General features: G+C 41.7%; 1 protein-coding gene across 4 annotated transcripts in view; it reads left to right on the top strand.

Moving 5' to 3' along the window:
* Positions 1 to 9,774: 9,774 nt before the first annotated feature.
* The window catches only part of stxbp6 (syntaxin binding protein 6 (amisyn)), a 54,151-nt gene continuing 43,756 nt past the window's right edge, over positions 9,775 to 20,169 (top strand). For 2 of the 4 annotated variants that reach the window (XM_069707190.1, XM_069707187.1), the window contains exons 1-2: positions 9,775 to 10,061; positions 18,728 to 18,943. In XM_069707190.1, coding sequence (XP_069563291.1) covers positions 18,790 to 18,943 — 154 coding nt within the window. In that variant the 5' untranslated portion in view covers positions 9,775 to 10,061; positions 18,728 to 18,789. Of the gene's footprint in view, positions 10,062 to 16,990; positions 18,431 to 18,727; positions 18,944 to 20,169 lie in introns of those variants that run through there. The other 2 variants (XM_069707188.1, XM_069707189.1) reach the window with 2 other exon arrangements.

The following is a 20,169-nucleotide window of genomic DNA, read 5'->3' as shown; positions in this document are numbered from 1 at the left end:
CAAACCGATGTCATCAACCGTTGAAGGTTCAGTATTCCAGATTTATGAGGATCCATTGGCAGAAATAGAGCATGATAGTTATTATTATGTTTTCATGAGTGTAAAGAATCTTCTAAAACTACGAATCATTGTGTTTCCATTACCTTAGAAGGATCTCGTGACATCTTCAAATGGAGCAGGTCCTCTCTCTCTCGTGAAGGGGAGAGTGAGGTGATGGGTGTTCACCACTAGATGCCACTAAGTCCTAGAGACCGCTCATTTAACATGAGGAAGTTTTTAGAGACGTCAATGTTGGCGTGGTGGTCGGTCCACTGTCCAACATTTCAACAACTGCTCAGTGGATGGCCTCCAAATTTTGCACAGACGTTCACAGTCCTAATATGATGTGTCCGTATGGCTTTGGTTAACCACTGACTTTTCCACTACAGACACCATGAGATTTTGTCTATGATATCTTTATCGGATAGATTGCCACGGCATTTGAAGATCGGGCTCTTCATTTTGTCTCCAGCACCTTCAGGTAAAAAAAAAAAAAAAAAAAAAAAAAAAATCTTCGATTGTCCAACACCCACAAAAAAGGGTGCAAAAAAAAAGAAAAAAAAAGTGCAAACTTTTGGAACGAACACGCAATTTAGTACCCTTTATTTGAGATCTTAGTAAATCAGGCCCACAGTCTGTGAGTTTCACCTCGTTTCACATATCGAATCAGAAGATTTCCCCCCTTGAAATAACCCATGTGTTATTCCCATTATATTGGATACACGAATCCAGATATTTGTGTTGAAAAGGTTCAGTCTGGGCTGAAGACCAAGGAATTCCAAGACTTTTATCTTGATGTCATCAGCTACTCTTTGGAGCTGCTAAGCACAGTTTAAACGATGAAAACATGCATTCTGGTTCAAGGTCTTTTTTTGTTGTTTTGTTCCTAGGCTAAAACAACAATTCAGTAAACCCAAAAATCATGTTTGTTTTTTTCTTCGTAAATAAAATTCACTTGAGGTCGGTCAGATGGGAAATGATGTATTCAAGCTGTTTACAGATTTAACAAGTGGATTACATTTTTTGGAGGACTCTGTAGATGGAAGTTTTCATATTGGTCATTGTATTAAAGTCTTTGTTTCCATACAGACAAAATTGTCTCATTAATGAGATTAAAAAAACAAAACAAAACAAAACAAAAAGATTCTCCCTCGCCCTTCTTAATTTAAACATGAAGACAGTGTCCGAACAACATTTGGCAGTACTACATCTACTGGACGAGTACTGGAAGCCTGAGGTCCTCCACCTTGTTAGTCTTGCCTTGAAGTCCGGGACACGCATTCGCAGGAATATACTGTAAGTATGTCATTAAAGTCTCAGAGTTGCCCCGGAGGGTGTCCTCTGGGCTGATGAGGTCACGTCACATGGCGTTTATTGAGATGAGATGTGCCTGTTGCGAGCCAAGATGCTTGCTTCATCACTTTATGCAGCACGCAATGTTGCACGGTCACGCAATGCATACACAAGTATAAGTGAAACAGGCTTTTGTGTGAGAAATTATAGCTCAAGCTAAAGATGTTGTGCATTTCAGCTCACAAAACACTTCAAGTTGTTGAATCTTCTCTCTGGCTTTTTTTTTTTTTTTGCTGTGAGAGGTTTTTTTTCTGAAGTAATCCACTTTTCCCCCCAGGGACCTTTTGGCTTTAAGCACTGTTGCACAAACTTGGGTAATTTGCATCACCTCACTCACTGAAACCCATTTTGTATGGCTAAATCGTGTTTTTCAGCTGAGTTGATGCAATTTAAAGGGCTGTTGTTGTTCGAGAATACATTTGGAGCAAACAGACTAGTGTCAGGTCGCCTCATTTTTTGTTTTCTTTCTTGGTGGTGGCAGACCCTGTCTTTGCCTGGGTTATGATGGGAGTGTGCGTCTGTTGACTTGTCTCACAAGGAGAAAACAGATTTATCCTGGAAGATATTTTGTCAAAATCTTAACGCTGCAAGAATCAATAGGAATTGTACTTTTGGGGGGGAAAAAAAAAAAAGTCAATTTAGGAGAACCGCTCTTTTTTATTTCATTTAGTATGAACTACTACGGAGATAATTTAGGTGTTTATGAATCAATCCCTTTGGATCAATAGTATTAAAAAGGCATTTTCAGCCACCACCTTTAACGGCACCACTGGTGCTTTCTCTCCCAGTTTCATCCTTTTTTTATTACCTGTTTGTTAATAAGTCTTGTATTAATGTTGAAGCCTCAGTGCCCCCCATGTCCATCTCTGCATCGCCACCCCTACCTCCCTTTGGTGTAATGGATATGGCAGTGTCTCCGACTTGTCCTGTGGACAATAACGACCAAATTGAACGTGCAAAATAAAATATGAATCTTGGCTCTTTGTTGATGCCCGGAGGGCTCTGCTCATCGATTGGCTAAATGAGCTGCCTTTGATTGTTATCTGGCAATGAAACGGTAATGGGTGGAGAGTGAATGGGTTACTGGCAGGCAGGGACGGAAGACGAAGAAGACACAAGACATGGCAACAAAGACTCAACAATACAGACTGAAACCTAAAGCTGGATCAATAAAGGCAAAAAGTGAAATGACTCGCGATGCATGTGCTGCTTTAAAGAAATAGCACTATCCAATGCGATACAATGGCGTGGTACCAGGTCCCAAAGTTTACAGTATTGTAAAGCAACCCGGTATCAGAGCGTGAAATCGAAACACTTTGGGGCTGTCTAGCTATGAAAGAGTTATTGTAAGCATGAAACTCACACGCACATAAATGTCATGTGACGTGGGATCACATGACCAAGGTACCGCAAAAGAGGTTTTGCAGAACAATGAGGTTCGAATCCAAGCGACGACAGCATTTTTCTTGAGTTTTTGTTTTGTTTTGTTTCCTCACCCCGGCCGTGTTCTTTTTCCAAACCCCAACCATGGTTTTCGTCACTCACGTGCTTATTCAGTAACCCCAACAATGTGTTTTTGCAACAAACAAAAAAAGAATTTTCCTGTAAACCACATGGCTCAAAGCGTGCAATAGGTGTCATTTTTCGTCCACTACAGCAAAACTTGCAACTTTCACGCCTGGACAGCCCAAAAGCGTGGCTATCAAATGCTTTGCCGTAGTGGATGGGCGTGTCTATTTCACTCTTTGTAGTGATGCTGGGGGCGATTAAAGATATTAGCAGTGTGAGGGCCATAAAGGGTTATACTGAAGGACGTGTTCAGTGTATTAGACCAAGAGGCTCCAATCAAGATTACAGGTGCCTGAGTTCTCTATGATGACCAAGGTGACTTGTTGTTTTGAGGAATAGCACACACACACACACACACACACACACACACACACACACACTCATCGTTCAGCTGTCTTGCTGCCATGACAGAAATGGATTTAGTTTGCGGTGTTCAATGATGTGTGGCTCCATTAGAGTCTTTTTCCCAGCGAGTGGCTCTGAAATCTGACTTCAGCTCACCCTAGTGTATTAACTTTGATTCAGGATGGGTTCTCCTTTTGAAAATCCTTTTTATCCCACCCCCCCCCCCGGCATTAAGCGGCTGCCTGTGGGCAAAATTAGTTTCTAAAGGGGTGCTGCGATGCATGATGGCAGGCAGGGCAAAACAGAAAGGACTGAAACACATTTTACAGTTATGAAGTGTTTTGCATACCACATTATATTTCCTTTGTAGTACAGCAGTAGTCTCACAATGAGAGGTTGCACGGTTCATATTTACCGTTTCCACTTTAACAACTTTCTTTTTCAGAACATCCCAAATGAAGAAAAATAGCAATTACAACCAGTACAGTGATTGCATTGGCACTGCTTTCATGTTATAATGCAAATCTGAAATGTGTGGGGAAAAAAAAATACGAGATAACTCCATGTGCTCACGCATGTTCAATCTTTTGCACATCTAACACAATTTCTCTTTCTTTTCACTGATCTTCAAAGGTTTCACAGTTGAAGTCATTCAGTATGTTTTTAATTGGCTTATACATTGAGGAAGGAAATATTGTTCAGTTGGAGACCAGGCACCTCAAAAGTGTAATCTCATACAACCAGTTAATAGAATATTATTGTAAAATTGGTGAGACCTCCCCTTTTTCCCCCCTCATTTTTTTTCCAACCGTCTGAATTTAATTAAATATTGATTTTTTTTTCCTTCATATTAAAATGTGTAATTGATTGAACAACCAGCTTTATATTAGTAATACAGAATTCAAAAGAGAGATTCAAAGCAAATACAATTTCCATAAAAATAAAGAGACAAAGCCGCGATGATTGATCTGAGAATGAAAGCCATTTGGCCGAGCGCACAGATGATGGATGCTTAATTTCTTGTTTCAAATCTAATTAAAGTGGCCGTCTCTGGCACAGGACTATATGACTGGTCCCAACACTCGGCAAAACTGCTGTCAAAAGTTATGTCAAGTTATAAGAATGGCTGCTGGGGTCGTTTTTTTTAATTTTTTTTTTTAAAGGAGTGACAGGTCTTTCTGTTCCGGCAGGGGCCCGAAGGGTCACGTGGAAGATTCCCATAATCTGACAGATCTTCTGGACAAATCAGATGAAGCATTTTTGACAGCGTGACTCACTGTATACGTGCCTTGGAAAGTGTGCAACAGCCGTCGAAAAGTAGTTCGGCTCGACGCGACGTTCTCTCTGTGGAAGCTTATTTGTATTTCCACGCCACACCGAACACAATTGTGCCTGCAACAAAGGAGCTCGATTGGTATAGGTGTATTAAAAGTGATGATGATTACTAGACGATTTAAACTAAAACACACTCGGGCAAAGAACTGTAACTGAACACGAGAACAGGCAATATTCAAGTGGAAAGGCAAAACAATAATGCAAGAAAATACCTGAAAAACAACACAGAGGTCAGCGTGACCTCGGTTGTGGGTCTAATGTGATGAGTTCGGCCACATGTAGGAGATATTTTATCAGGCGCTGGCAGCTAACATCAACACCAGAACTGAAGTCTACAGTTTTCTTATTTCACACTACTTAAAGATTATCAAAGCCGATTGTTACACTTGATCTGGTTCAGTGATGTGAAGAGTGCACGAGGAGAGCGACGAAGAGTACGCACGCACACACGCACGCACACACACACACACACACACGCACGCACACACACGCACACACAAGCTTATTTCATTTGCTAGATCAGTGGAATCCAAACAAAGGGTTTGAGTCGCCTCCCCCTCCCGACAACATATTTCACTGCCAAGTTTCCTGGAGTTACCAAGAACCCCCAAAACAACTCTGATGAAGGAAAATAAAACACCCACTCTTTGATGTTCTCTGCCTGGAAGGCAAAGACCTACACAATGAAATCACAATTCAAGACACGCAACAGCTCACACGCTGCAGATTCACACTGCTGTGTAGGAAGGCGTGTCAGCGTGACCACAATACGTTTTTCTCTCTAGGGAGCTCCCATTGAGCACCAGTGTGTCTGGTGTGTGTGTGTGTGTGTGTGTGTGTGTTTCATGCCTCACACTGTGCAGAGTAAGCAACAATCCCGCATGAATCCAGCGTTTGATTAGCGCAGCGGAGAGACAGGGAGGGTGGGGATGGCGTGTGTAAATGTAAGAAAGCCATCTGGCCATTTTGCGGGGGGTGGGGATGAGAGGCAGCCGGTGGTTGGAGCGGAAGGTCCCTCGCACCGGTCCATTCCCCTTTTCTCAGGTCTCCGTGTTTACCCTGCTCGCCACGTGGACTCGAGGCACCTCGTTCTCCCTAGTCCCCGCCAGGCCGCGCAGAGTCCCGGTCTGACGTCACGGGCCTGCAGGGATGTTTCTGTTTTCCAGGATTTTGGCGGGAGGGAGTGAAAAGAGAGAGGGGGGGGCGGCAGAGAAGTGCCAGGTAGAGCTCTGAAAGTAGCTCCAGCCTCTTCTGGGAGCACCTTGCAGGTCCATCGTTACAAGCTCGTGTCATGAGGACAAATTTGTATTGTAGCCCAGACAAGTTCTTCTTACTGGTGACAAATACATCGTACAGAATTACAAGGAAATAAAATGACGCACAGATGCAGAAGACATCTGTAAGTTTCCATTTCATGTAAAAGGAGGCTATTAAAAGAGATTTATATATTTCACTGACTACGGGGAAATATTATAAAATCTGTTGTGCTGGTTGAATAATATATACTTTTTTTCCCTGTCTAACATAATGGAGCAGCTGAAAAGAGGGAACTGTGTTTTGAATATTAGTTTCTGTGAGGGTGGAAAAGCTTTGATGGAGCAATGTAATAGAACTCGCTCCATTCGTTGCCTCTCGTGTATTACCATTACATCAGAATCACAGCGGTAGGTGTCCTATTGTCCTAAAAATGTAGACTTACTGATATTTATAAAAAACCCAAAAGTTTTTCCGGAATCCCAAAAGACTCTTCAAACTCAGTTGATGAAACTGCATTAATACCTCACTCTTATTATTCTCCTGTAAACATTGAAATTTAGTATGATCCTGAAAGTTAGTGGATCAGTAATTAGTATTGGTATATTTCTTTATAAGAGAGGCTGCGCTCCACCAGAAAGGATTGCGATTGGTTACTTTTCCGCCGCCGTTTCCTTTCCGAGGATTCCAGTCCTGTAACACACGTTGGAAACTTCGAACCACACATGCGAAGCCTGGAGGATGTCTCAGTCTCTGTGGTGTGTCATGCATCCAAAAACCCAACCTCTGCATTGAATTGAGCAATGAGCAGAGCCAAGCTTTCAACATATTGGTTGGGCAATCAGTCTTCAGACAGTTATTGAGACTGGTGGCGGCCGCACAAAACCTTAACTTGGTTCCTTGTTTTTGCCTCTCTCATCGGAGCGAATCACCGACCGGGCTCTCCCTGGAGAGACTCGACTGACTGAAATCCCAGACTCACCAGCGGGAAACAGCTAATGCCCTTTTCACCCTCTCAGCTTGTGGCTTTTCATGTATGCATTATGCCCCGCCCCCCTTTCGGTCACGGTCTCCTTTTCCCTCCACCTGGAAAGAGTGAGTCATTACTGCGAAAGTGTTTGCTCATAGGGGGAGCACGGAGGTGCAGTTCAGAACAACAGTGTCACAGTTTCTTCTTGTTGCTGTCCCGGAGGCCTCGCAGCCAAAACAGTAAAACGTTCCTCTCCAGATCCAAATTAACACTCGATAGGAGAGCCAGCTTAAATCAAAGTGGATTGTCTGAAGGTAAGCGCTGTCTCAGGTAGTCTCAGAGGATTCAATTCTTGAAATGAACTATTTCCGTATGCTGTACCAGATGGCTGAGCAGCTCGCATGAAATCAGAAAGCCAGATAAACTGCAATATGATCAAGAGGAAGTTTAAGGAACATTCATATTTGATTACTGGTGTGAAAGTGGAGTTTTGTTTTCTGCCTGGATCAGAGACACAACTATTAGATGTATTTGTTGTCAGTGTGAAAGTAAATAAATTGTATTTAAGTGGAGTGAATAAATGAAAAATGAAGTATATGAACGCAGTATTTTCCTTTGGCACAGAAATGTAGAGCCAGGCAAACCCCTTGCAAAGTGTTTTCACTGAAAATCTGAAGGTTGCAGAAAGCAACATTTATATTTGATTACAAGATTGCCGTTTGTCAGCCACGAGTGGATTTGTCATCGTGCATTAGTTATCACGGCTTTTTTTCAAAGGACCCAAGGACATCTGCTGTACAGTACAAGGTCCTGCGCTCATCATGACAAAATAATGACAGCTTAAATGCTCACTAGCTCCCTTTGCAACACGTTAATGATCAGCTGCAGCAACCCGGAGGCAAAAAAAAAAAAAAAACAGAAGCAAATAAAACATGAACAGATGAAGCCGCAGTGTCCAAGTCTGTTCAAAAAAGTAAAAGAAGCAAAATCTATCAGGAGAGGAATTAATGCTCTGTGGGGAATTTGTCTGACTCACAACCAGTGAAGCAAAACATTAGACAGCCAAAACACTCGCACAATGCACACACAGTGTGTGTGTGTGTGTGTGTGTGTGTGTGTGTGTGAGAGAATTCCCGTGGAACAGATTTCTGTTGGCATGGCTGTAGAAACAAAAGATGGTGGTCAAAAGCAGGCAGTCCTGAACACTGACACCTCCTACACATCCAGCAGCGAGCGGTTGGAAAATGTTCAGGTAGCGTAGGCCTGTCTGAACAAGTGACTCAATGAAGTCAAGCTTGTTTTTGTTATAGTGATCTTGGGGAATGCCCTAGTTTCTTTTTATCCTGTCATAGTGTGGGAGGCTTCGCGTAACGAGAGATTTGTAACGTTTGAACCTCAGTGAAAGGGCGATGAAGGCTATAGAATTTTATTTCCAACCTGTTTGGGCAGCGGGGGGCATGTCGGAGCGCTTAAAGGTAGTTAAGCAGGCTTTTGTTTTTTTATGATGCCCTCGGAGAATGTCAGAGTTACTTAGTCAGTCTTACTGCGGGGAGGCACTGTAATCGGATATATTTAAAGTTTGAGTCATACTATTTTGTGCCATAATTGCAGTCATACTGTTGTACAGTATATCATCAGAAGGACTTAAAGTCTCCGTTGTGAGGCCAGTAATTCCTCAGGCACTGTATGCTGGTCCAAACAAATCATTTAAAGAGGTCAAGCTGCTTTCATTTTTTATGGTGAATGACTAAATAATCTATTTACTGTTGAAGTTATTGTGCGCGACACCTGCTGGAATCAATTTTTGATTTTTGAGACCCAGAAAATAGTGTCCCCCCCCATACTCTAAAGTCTGAGACACAGAGAGGTCGCTGGATGTTTCCCAGTCTTATTGTCTCTAATAATGATAACTTAAACTCAATGCTTGAGTCTAGTCGGCAGATAAGTAGGGTTGTACTAATACAAGAGGTTGACAATGGTGACTTTAGGATATGTCCTCGTCACTGTACTGTACTAGATGTTTAAAATGTCACCGAGTCCTGTAAAGGGTGTTTAAAAAATAAAAATAAAAAATAAAAAAGTTATCCCCTTTTCTTGTCAAATAGCCAACCTGTTGTTTTAAGAGTAGAAAAAAAGAAAGAAATGCTAGTTTATGCCTCCTTATTTAGCTACATGTTGGCTTGTACATCAGCCACTAGCCCACCTGTGAATTATGAATTATACCGTCCTATTATGATTAAAAGATACTTAGGAATATTGCTTGTGCTCACAGCATACATTTATTTAATCAAAGGGTACAACTGCGTCAGTTATTAGAGTAACAAGACGCTGGAGGGCTTTTTAATTTGAAAGGAGAACTTTAATATTTAACACCATCACAGTGTAATGCGAGCTGCAATGTTTTTGTACGGTGTCATTGTAAAAATCCGGATACTTTTCCAAAAAAAAAAAAAAAAAAAGTGGAAAAAGTCAGGCCGCTCAAATCATCTGAAACAGCCTCTTTTATTAGTACAGTATTGAGTTTTGGGGGGGGTGTTAAAAAAAAAAAAAAAAAAAAAAAAAAAATTGGCGATAAAACATCCTAGATGGATTGTGCTAAAATACTTTACGACTTACGGGCAATAAAGCGGACCAGCTAGACTAGAGGCTCCATTAATGGTTTTTTTTTTTTTTTGCCTGGGAGTTTTCTTCTTTTATCTCTTCACTAAAGAGACTCCCCAATAACACGCAGACTCGAGGAGCGGGCTACGGCGGTAGCTGTGACACTGTACGTGATCGGCGCGCGGGTTTTGCGGCGTCTGGGAACCTGCTACTTGGTTTCCCCATGCGCGCACACGCACGCACGCGCGCACACACCCACAGCCTCAGTCAGACCAGACCAGACGAGACGAGACGAGACGAGACACAGCCTCTCCGCGCAGAAAACGGCAGCAAGGGAAAGAGAAAACTCTCCCCCGCTGCGTAGAAACCAACAACTTACCGCAGAAGTGAAGTCGACGCGATGCCAGACGCGAAATGCTCCCGTTCGGCTTGAGAAGACGGCGAGCGACAGGGAAGGAGCTGCGGGCAGAAGCGGTGGAAGTGTGACAGCTGGAGAAATTAACCGAGGGATTCACGGCGGCTGCACGTGGGGTGGAGAAAACAAACAAACAAAAAAAGAAGCTCGCAAACATTTCGGCGAGTACTCCCGTCTACGGTAACTCCGTGTAAATATTTACGTTTTGTCGCACGGGGAAAAAAAAAAAAAAGTTTAATTGATGTTTTGGCTCAATATACGCGTTTTTTTTTCTCCCCCCCCCTGTTGATAGGACACACTTTGGCACAGACTGCGTCAACGAGCTTTTCAGCCACTTTGCAGAGAAATCGGCGCAAAGTGCGCGCGCGCCCGCGCGCGGCTGTCGCTCATTAACTTTTAATGCGCGTGATGTTTGTTGCTCTGTTAAACTTATCTCAACGTGACGTTTTAATGGTTTTCGGAACTAAGCTTTGTAAATAACGTCTACTGCGGTTTCAGAAGGTAAACTCTTGTTTGCAAAGTCTGTCCTTTTGCTTTGATAATAATTCCAGCTCATTTAATGGGGCATTTGTGTTGTTGTTGTTATTTTGTGTGTGTATGGCGTCCGCGCAGATAAACGGCTCCTACTTGTTTCGGGTGGGCATCGATTGTGAACCGATTCAGTTCTTTTGTAAAGAAGATTACAAATTGTGTTCAGTCTTAAATGGTCCCAAATGTTTGATCAGAACACGTGTCTTGTCCAATGTGTTGACCTGGAAGTGCAAATAATTCCAGTGAAATTCCTGTCAACCCAAAGTGCGTTTGGGTGTCGTCCAACTTGAATAGCTGGGTGGTGTTGTGATAGTCGGCAGTACTTCCGTATCATCGGTCCGCTTGCTCATAAAACGGCGCGATCGCAGAGTTATCAGATCATTATAATCCACTCTTCATGCCTTGACACCTTACGACCACGTTTTGAGAGCGCAAAAAAAAACCAACAACCAACAAAACAATATTGCTGGATTTAGCTGATGAAAAATGAACCACGGGTAGAAAATGTGTTCCATGTTAAACCTTAAATGTTCAATGCAAACATTTGGATCATCTGTGCAAAAACATTTAGCCGTCAAACAGGCTGAAAGCATTTTTTTTTCAATTAAATGTTTGGTATATTTGTGTGTAGGGCTGCAAATGTGATTGTTTTCATCATCAATTATTATTTTCTCGTTGGTTGAATATCTGTTTGGTCTGAAAAAGTCAGAAAATCTTGAAAGATGTTGACCTATGTTTCCCAAAGCCCAAGGTGCTGCCCAAAATGTCTTTTTTTTTTTCCTCCCCTCTACCATCACTCCATAACCAAAAGATATTCACTTTTACGAAGCTGAATTAGACCACGTTAGCGATTTCCCATTTAAAGAAAATGATCAATTAATGAAATATTTGGTGTGTAATTTCTGTACTGCTAATTGATTGGTGCGCTCCCCTAAGTGAAGCTCTTCTTGTGTGCGATGATTCAAATCTGTCAAAACTAAGCATTTTAGAGCCTCCACGGGGCCACCTACAGGTCCTTCAAACAAGCAAGTGATAAATGGGTATTCCTAGTCAAGAAAATGTGCTCGTTCTGGTTTAATGGGATATAACAAAGCTTTTATTATCAACCCAAAAATTCCTGGGGTGGCTCTTTGCCAGGTACTATTCCAAAGGTAGAAAAAAAAAAAGCTAGCTGTGTTTTAAATTACAGTCGGCGTAAGGTAAACTGCTGAGCTGGCGCCCTCTGCCTGTGTCTCCACCACCTTGGCCTGCTCTGTTGCTCGACAGGACATCTTGCAGACAGACATAGAAACGTAACGGTTCCTTGTTTCTTTAGTGGGTCATGTAGTGAAAAGAAGAACAAAACCAACCTGTCGCTGTTTCGGACACAGTGACACTAGAATTTGGACTCCCTGAGGAGTTTTAAATCACTCGGGCTCTAGTCGCTGGCGCTGCAATACAGAAGTGCTATGCTGTGCTATGATATTAAGCAACACCTCCGTTTGTAATATATTTCATGAAAAAGTAACACAATTAAAACTGAAGTCAGATGAAGATTGATGTAGACCGTTTTTTTGTGTTTACCGCAGAATTCTTGCTGATTGTTGCGCGACGTGCGTCACCTATTATTTTGTGCATTCACTTTTGTATTGTTAATGCCTCATGCCATTTCCCCAGCATATAATTGAGTCGTGGTGGTAATGATCGCTGCAGTGTTCGAGACATCTATTGGCGAGTGTGCTCTGTTTGCTATTCTGCCGTTTACCCGGTCCCTCTCAAATATTGTATTGTTATAAGGGGCTGGGCTATAAAGAACGAGCTCATTTGGGGGGCCAGACATGTCATTCATTGATTCACGGTTAGCCCGTGCCTCCCCGGCACTAAATAACCTTCACTAGCAACGGTGTCAGCCAGAGAAATGGATGGGTCCTTCAATATCTTTCCTTTTTGTGGGAAAAGACTAAAGTCCTGCTTTGATGGAGAGTTATTGGTTCTCTTGATCTACAGTTTCTCTTATTTCATAACATGAAATAGACCTCAGTGGGATGTGGACTATCTATTGTCATGTACAGTGTCGTCTACCGTTTGACCTACAGCACACAGTGTGTATTGGTCGCCCTGCGTATTGTCATAAAAAAAAACATCCAGCTTCTGTTTTAGACATAAATTATCGCAACATGATGGAAAAAAAAAAGAATAATGCAATTATGAGAAGGATCCTGAGGCAAAAGACGGTTTTGATCCAATCAGAGCATTTCAGGGAAACTGCTGCATTACTCCCTAAAGAATGAAGTGACCCACAAATTACAGGAGGGGCAACTCTCAGAATAGTCAATTATAAACATTGGAATAGATTTCACTGTTCATTTTCTGACGATAGGTGGGATTCCTCTACGGAGCACAAACTTTCCAGCGATGGGAAACCTAGAATCTCTGTGGAATAATTTCTTGCCTTGCGGACGTTGTCATCCACACAATAAACAGGGTGGTTCAGGCTTGGAGTCACATGAAACAACTCTGCATTTGGATTTGGTTGTGAGGAATACAGCTGCCCTGCTGTCTCAAAAACAAAAACAAACAGGAACAAGTGGCTATTTTATGTATCTGCTGGGTTTGAGCCTGGAGAGAGAGATTGTTTAGTATTGTCGTTTCTACTCCTTCACCCTCATTCTTAACTTTTTTTCCAAGTGCATTTGACAAAATCAAGCCCATTTGAAGATCTCCGGACGTCTAAGATGGCAGATGAATTGTATTAATGAGCGTTTCTGACTGGCACGAGTTGGTTCTGGTGGAGGGATTTGGTCCGAGATCGCAAAACTTGGACAGCTAAATCAGGCTTGTAGTCATACCGTGCTTGAATAAGCTGTCCTGCTGTTGTGCTCGTTTTGACTTGGTATTAATGAAAGGCTATTTCATAGAAGAATGGTTTTGCTTGATATTTACCAATCCAGTTTCAAAGTGAAGCTACCACGGCGCGAGAGAGCGGTTTGATTTCCCAAGAGCAGCTTTAAGGTGGTACATTGTAGAAATACTGCTGAAGGTATCCAATACGGGTGTTTTACTGACTTTCAGGTCTTGTCTTATGAAATACCAGAGAGTTTTTCCGAGGCATGAACTGGGACATGTAGCTCTAAAACATAATAATTGTTGGTATTATTGGCACTTATCAGCAAATATTGATACTTGTAAGTAAGTGAAACATCTTTACTGTCTGTCAAGACTTGAGTTTATTCTGTTATTTATAGTGCGGTGCTGCACTAATGTAGGATTAAATTGTAATACAACCCAGGCTGGCGTTGACGCCACACAATCAACAGGGTAGGTAGTGTAATCTCTCAATAATTCCACGAGAGGTAACATTTACCATCTGCTAATATATACTGCTCACTCGGTGACATTGTTGAATGACATCACTCTGTAAAGATTTCCTCTTTGAGGATGGGAGCACTGTGGGAGGTTTTTGTACTTTAAAATCAAGGCCTTCTGCAGAGCCATGAGTCACCATGAAAGATGTGCATGAGAGGCTGCCGATGAGCCAAAGTGTTTCATTTCTTTCATACTTTGAGAGTGCGGTATGGAATGAAAGAAACTATTTTGTCTTAAAGTTCCCAAAGCCAGTCAAATGTGAGTGGGAGGAGAAGATTGGAAGTGCTTCTAGAGAGCAGGATTTGTCGCTTATTTAGTTGGTTATCTTGCCATATCATTATGCTCTATATTTTCTGTATATATGTACTTAATCAGTAAATTATATTAATTCAACAAAATGTTAATCTGTACTCCAACTGCAAGTGATATCTCTTGTTACTTTCCTTCTTATTTCCCACTGTTGGTAGACACGCTGTAATTGGACGCCTTTTGCTGCTTCACCAGGAAGAAAAAAATGAAAAGAAGTGCTTGTTGACACACCGGTGCAGTATGTTTGCTGAACGTGCTTCAAGAACACCATTTAAGTCCCATGCGCAAACACTGCACATGGGACTCCTAAAATACACTACACTGCAAATGTTTAGAATGTTTTAACATATTAGTCATTGCTTATTCTTCATTTTTTTTCTGTAAGATATATTAATGTATTAAATTTACTTTTTTTAAATTTTTTAAACAGAATATTCTGTTAGCATTACTCAAAAAAAAAATATACATATATATTTTTTTGCTTGTGCTTGGCTCTGCATTGCTGTCTATTTACAGAAATGGAATTTTAAAGTTTCCCTGTATCTAACGGAGTACCGTAAACATACACAGGTTATAGCTGCCAGAGTCTAAATGGAAAATACTGAGGTAAGGAGAAGTTCTTCTAATTCCCATTCAGCTGTTGTTCTCTAAAGAGTAAAGATAAGACACAAAAATGGGTTTTCCCCCATTCTTATCTTACTTTTTTCTGACGCGTGTGCGCACGCACATTTGTATAACTAAGCCCTGCCCTTACTTTAACCTAAACTTAAATCTACACATTTTTTCCTGCGACCGACTCTTAACCCTCGTACAGTCCTCACTTACCAGAAAGTGTTCTTCTCACTCTCTTGATCCACAACTAACGCCTCCTCCAAAAGATAGGACAAAGTGTGTGCACGTACAAAATCTATAGTCAGTAGGTTTCAGTTGTCCCTCAGTCTGCCTTGGCTCACTAGTCCACATCCACAGCATCCTGTAGCTCACTATTTCATAGCTATATGATTGAATTCTAATGGCTAACTAAGTAATTGTCACATCAGCTACCAGACTTAATTGCACAAGTAGCAGAGTAAATACATTTGGGAACAGATGGACTTTGACAGATTTTTTTTTTTTCCTTCAGCCTGTGCCAGCTGCTGGTTTGGCTCTGTGTTTATATGTCTTTCTAAATGAAATGAAAGGGGCACCTTCAGGTCACCTCCTGCCTGTGTTTTGGGCTCAATTCCTCTGATCCTGCCTCTGTTGCTCCTGGTACTGTGGCAGATTCCCATTTGCTTATGAGCACAGGCTGGAGGGCAGAACTGTGTTGATGCTTAAAGAAGTGGCTGTACGGGCCAACTCAAAAGACCCCACTCTAGTGAGGTCCCGGGCGAGCATTGAGCACTGACTGAACACATTTCACATTAACACACGAGGCAAGAGGGCAGCAGGGGGAATGAGCAGGAACAGTGCTGCTCCTTTGGCTGCTCGGCAATTCCCGGCCACACTTAATGAAGTGTGTTTGAAAGGGGCTTTGCTTATAAATGGGGTGATGAGCAGCCGTTAAATATATGTGCGTCGTTTTCACTTCCACAGCGGCTCCTCGGCTACAACTGTTCAGTCCTGTACTGTTAGCATTGCTCAAAGTCAACCCGTAAGCTGTACACTGTAGCTGGCTACATTTCACTGCCGAGAGGCTCCTGTCTGCTTCCTCCTCCTATTCCTTCTTGTGTTCTTCCTCACATCCCCCGTCTCCTCATCCCTCCTTCCTGTCATGCTTCAGTGGGCCACCTGAGGGGGGATTTGCACTGGTGACAGCTTGAGGGGTGATATGGGCAGCCTTCCTTCTTAGCTGGAAGATGGTGTAGAAGAGGGAGAGATGCTACGGATTAGGGCTTGCACAGCGAGGAACTCCGCTGTGCTGATTTTCTACCAGGCGGCAACAAGAGTAGAGCGGTTGCAGCGGTTAACTTTGACTTGCTGGTTTTGTTTACTCCAGTGTACGACCCGATGAGGAGGAGGGGGGGGGGGGGGAGTGAAATGTAGAATAAATGAAAGCAAGGAGAAGGGGTGACTTCATTTGGACCTCATACAGTTATATGCAGTGTTAAGTATGTGCAGGCTGTCGTAAAAGCATATTTCCCCTCAACAAATAAAAAGTAAATATAAATAAACAAACAAATCTGTCTTCAAATTGTACAGAAACGCTCTATGCTCTGATACACACAATACATTAACTACCATCATTGATAAACATGTAAATGCAGAATTCAAAATTCAGAGCTGACCTCAGAATATTGAAAAAGCTCAAAAATAACAATGCAAAAGCTCTCCTGTGCTCTTTGAAGTCGGACTGGCACAGTACAGGTCTTTCATTCCATATCGGAGCTCAGTATGACATGCACATACAGCTCAAACACAGTTTGGCACAGCATTTGCATGGTGTCTGACTTACTTGAAAGGCCTCAGTTGAAAGCGCTGTCCTGATGTTGACAGAGGGTCGAATGCAAAACAACTCTGTGCCTATTTTTATAGGAAACTTTAGGTCTGTTTCTTCACTGAAGTGTTTGGATGTTGGATGTCTTTTAAATGCCAAAGAAAGGCATATTTATTAGCCTTTCTAATTACTCTCCACATACTCTTGGCCTGCTTCTTGTTTACTGGGAAGGCTTGTGTTGCTGAAAAAACAGGAAGGAAGATGGGAGATGGATAGAAGGAGAGCGTATTCATTAAGGCGGTAACTGTCTCGCACAGACACGAGCGTGAAAAGTTTGTACATGTAGAACTACTATGACTACAATTTCTATATTTACCAAAAAAAATGAATAAATACACTGCGGTTTTATTGCAAATCTAGTAACAGATATATTGTCATTTTCATAGATTAAGTTTCTTGATGGGATATTTTCATTTCACTCAATGTCATGCAGTGAGTCTTTCATTTGTCTGAGAGGGTTTTTATAGGAGATTTACACGTGGACATCTGTTCAAATAAATGCTGAATGATATGGTGGCCTTACATTGCCTTTATGAAACCTCTTACGTTACAGTTTGTGGGTGATTGTGTCAGAGAGGTGGTGACTCATCTTACTTTGTAGCCCATCTGTACGCCTGTAATGCAATTCATTATGAAACTGCCATAGAGCTCACACACTCGAGAATAACTGAACAACAATAGCTTCACGGACGTAGTGTTAACTGCTGGACTATTTATTAGTTTGCATAATATTGTAGCAATCTTATTGTGTCCAAAGCTTTTAGGTGCTACTGTTGTTCAAAGTGTTCCTTCTGGCCTGACGTAACCCTACTTTAACAATGACCACCAGTCAACAATGGCAGGCTTTCAGCCACTAAGTTTGGGAATGGGGAAGTTGGCTTTCTACTGCTCATTTCAACTTTATTCTCCTGCAGGTTTTTCTTATGTAACAAACGGTCAATAAAACGGGGTTTCTGTTTCGCTTAACTGCTGAGCACGGATTTTAAAGCTTGGTGCACTGTTAGAGGACAACTTGGTGTTTTGTAGGCAGTCGGTTATTAGCAAGTCAGTTTGATGAAGACATAGTTTTGCAGTCTGCCGTGCTTCGCCTTGCAGTGGAGTAATTCTTCCACTGGTTGATGCTGACAGATTGGTTCATCAGCAGCAGGGTGGCCTGTGCAGTATGTGCTTGTGAGAGCTTTTGTTTCTCAAATGAATGTGCGAGCCTGTGAAAATGATTAACTTCCACAGTCCCCATGAGGGCATTTGGACCTAATTAACTCGCTGCTTTATGACCGTATCCTGCACTTGAGCACACTTGATCCAAGTAAACACAGTTTTCCCTGACACCATCAGACACATCGCCGTGCCTCTCACGGTGTGTTTGCTGTCTCCAAGAAATAAAATCACTTGTAGACGTTGGCTTTGTAATAATAGAAACATGATTGCTGTTCTGTATCAGTGAGACTTGCCCGTATTCGTAACAGCTTCAGCTGAAGTCATTTCATCTCTGTGAGTGGCAGCGCTTCCAGGGAGAACATTGGCCAAAACACATAGAGATATGGAATGTGGAGGCTGGCGGCAAAACACAGAGATGCAACTATTTTTTGTTTGGAAACCCTTCACTCCCTCTGTCATTACTTTAGCATGCTATGCAGTGTGAGCAGACAGCTCAGATTGTTTGTGTGGTTGCGTCTCTACCAGAGACCGAGGGTCGTGATTGACTCAACACTGAGGTTGTGAACGGACAAAATGATCAACACAGAATTATTCCTCTTCCTCATGTCATGATTACTTGGGTAAAGAAGGACTCAGTTCTACTCCTGATTTTGTTTATTTTTAATACTATCTCCTAATATTTGCATAGTTTTACCTCATCAGGCATTTAACCTCTTACTACTCCTGAATTGTAAGTACAGAAAACTGTATGTTAATGATCTTTTTTTTTATCTGCTAAGGTATCTTTTAATTTTTACACTGTCAACAGTATGCGTCACCTGATTCACTGGACTATAGTTGTAAATAAAACCCAAACAATCTGAATAGCCAGATATTCAGTAGATGTAAGTCAGAAAGTGTTTGTGTGTTTATTTTTCAATATAATTTGCCAAATAGGAGACTCTTGTGTCTTATAAGTAGTTGGCCTGTTCTGCTTTTTCAACTTAATGTCAATTGCTATTTCTCTTGACTCTGTTCTCCTCTACAGTGAGGATTGGGCCTCTCCACTTTTAACTGTTGCCCAGCTGTTTCCTCCTGCCGAATTTGGAGATGAGTGCCAAGACAGCCATCAACAAGGAGGTCTTCATACCCCACGATGAGAAGATGCTTGTTGCTGTGCAGGTGAAACGGAGGACAAAGAAGAAGATCCCTTTCCTGGCTACTGGCGGTCAGGGAGATTACATGACCTTCATCTGCCTCTCAGGTCAGAACAAATGAAAACCTCTTTCTCTCTCGGTAGTTTTTCTGAGTTTAAATGGACTCGTGTGTGTCAATTGTGATCTTGCAACACAAATGACATTTCAACACGTCTCCCACTGATGTTCACACTGATGAGCATGTTTACGTTTCCTCTGCCAATAGAATGCCACGCTGAATCAATTTACTGCTGGGCTTTAAGCTGAAATTTAATAATTATTTCACCAGAAACTGAGGTTTCAGTTATTATTTTGTTGTTGTTGCTATTGGAGCATTAGCTGATATATTGCCTGTCAATTGAATTAGCCATGGATATTATTCATGAGCAGAACTGCTTATGAAGATCAATGACATTTCTTAATTCTGCCATTTTAATGTATTAAATTGTGCTTCGGCAGCAGCAGATTGCATCACCAAGGATTCAAAGTTACTTAACGGTGACAAGGAGAAATGTATTGATAGAGTACAAATGCCACCAGAGCTTTACCCGTGTTGGTCTCAAATTCAAGCTTGCTTTACAGTAGTCAAGACACTCGACACTGAGCCTCTGTTTACACTCTCAGGTGCACACACATTAAAGCCAATTGTGTCAAGCGCAAGTCACAAATTAACGGACACTGTTTTCCAAAGGGTGCATGATGAGTCATTTCTCCTTTCATGTGGAAATAAGTATTGCTTGATGTTCACTCTTTGAAATGCCAGTCCGATCACTTCCCCAGCAACAGCCTTCACCCCTGTGTCTCGTTTGAGCTTTTATGCTCTTAAATCTATTTAAGGCACTGGATATTTTGACTGCTTCGTCTGCATGACACAATGGAAATTCATTAATCATCTGATCTTGTAACTTGAGTTTTTTAAATTTATTTATTCATAATTATAGCAGAATATATGACATATGGATAGATTACAGATTTGTATTGAGTGGAAAGTAGTTGATTTATGTCCCTGTAGTTGGAAAATTGGGACATTAGCAAATATTTCTTCAGACCTCTGAGTCTTCCACTTCAGAATTTACACATTTGAATTCAATTTGTATTTGTGTTATTTTTGCTCCTACTTCAAGGTAGATACTTTCCCGGCACAAGCGAACTTTGAGTGACATACGTGTACAATGATTGGTCGAATAAATGAGTCAGAGCAACACTGGCAACCACTATTAATAAGAAATCAATGTTAAACGTTCGTAGTTTTAAAAACAGTGCCTTATGATAGTTTAAAAAAACAAAACATTTC

This window comes from Brachyistius frenatus, unplaced genomic scaffold (genome assembly GCF_029030835.1).
Source record: "Brachyistius frenatus isolate BFR_SWC_R1_liver_20210118 unplaced genomic scaffold, ASM2903083v1 Contig_67, whole genome shotgun sequence".
In the NCBI taxonomy this organism is placed as follows: Eukaryota; Metazoa; Chordata; class Actinopteri; family Embiotocidae; genus Brachyistius; species Brachyistius frenatus.
The sequence above is the reverse complement of the archived record's forward strand: the minus strand, read 5'-3'. Positions and strand labels throughout refer to the sequence as shown.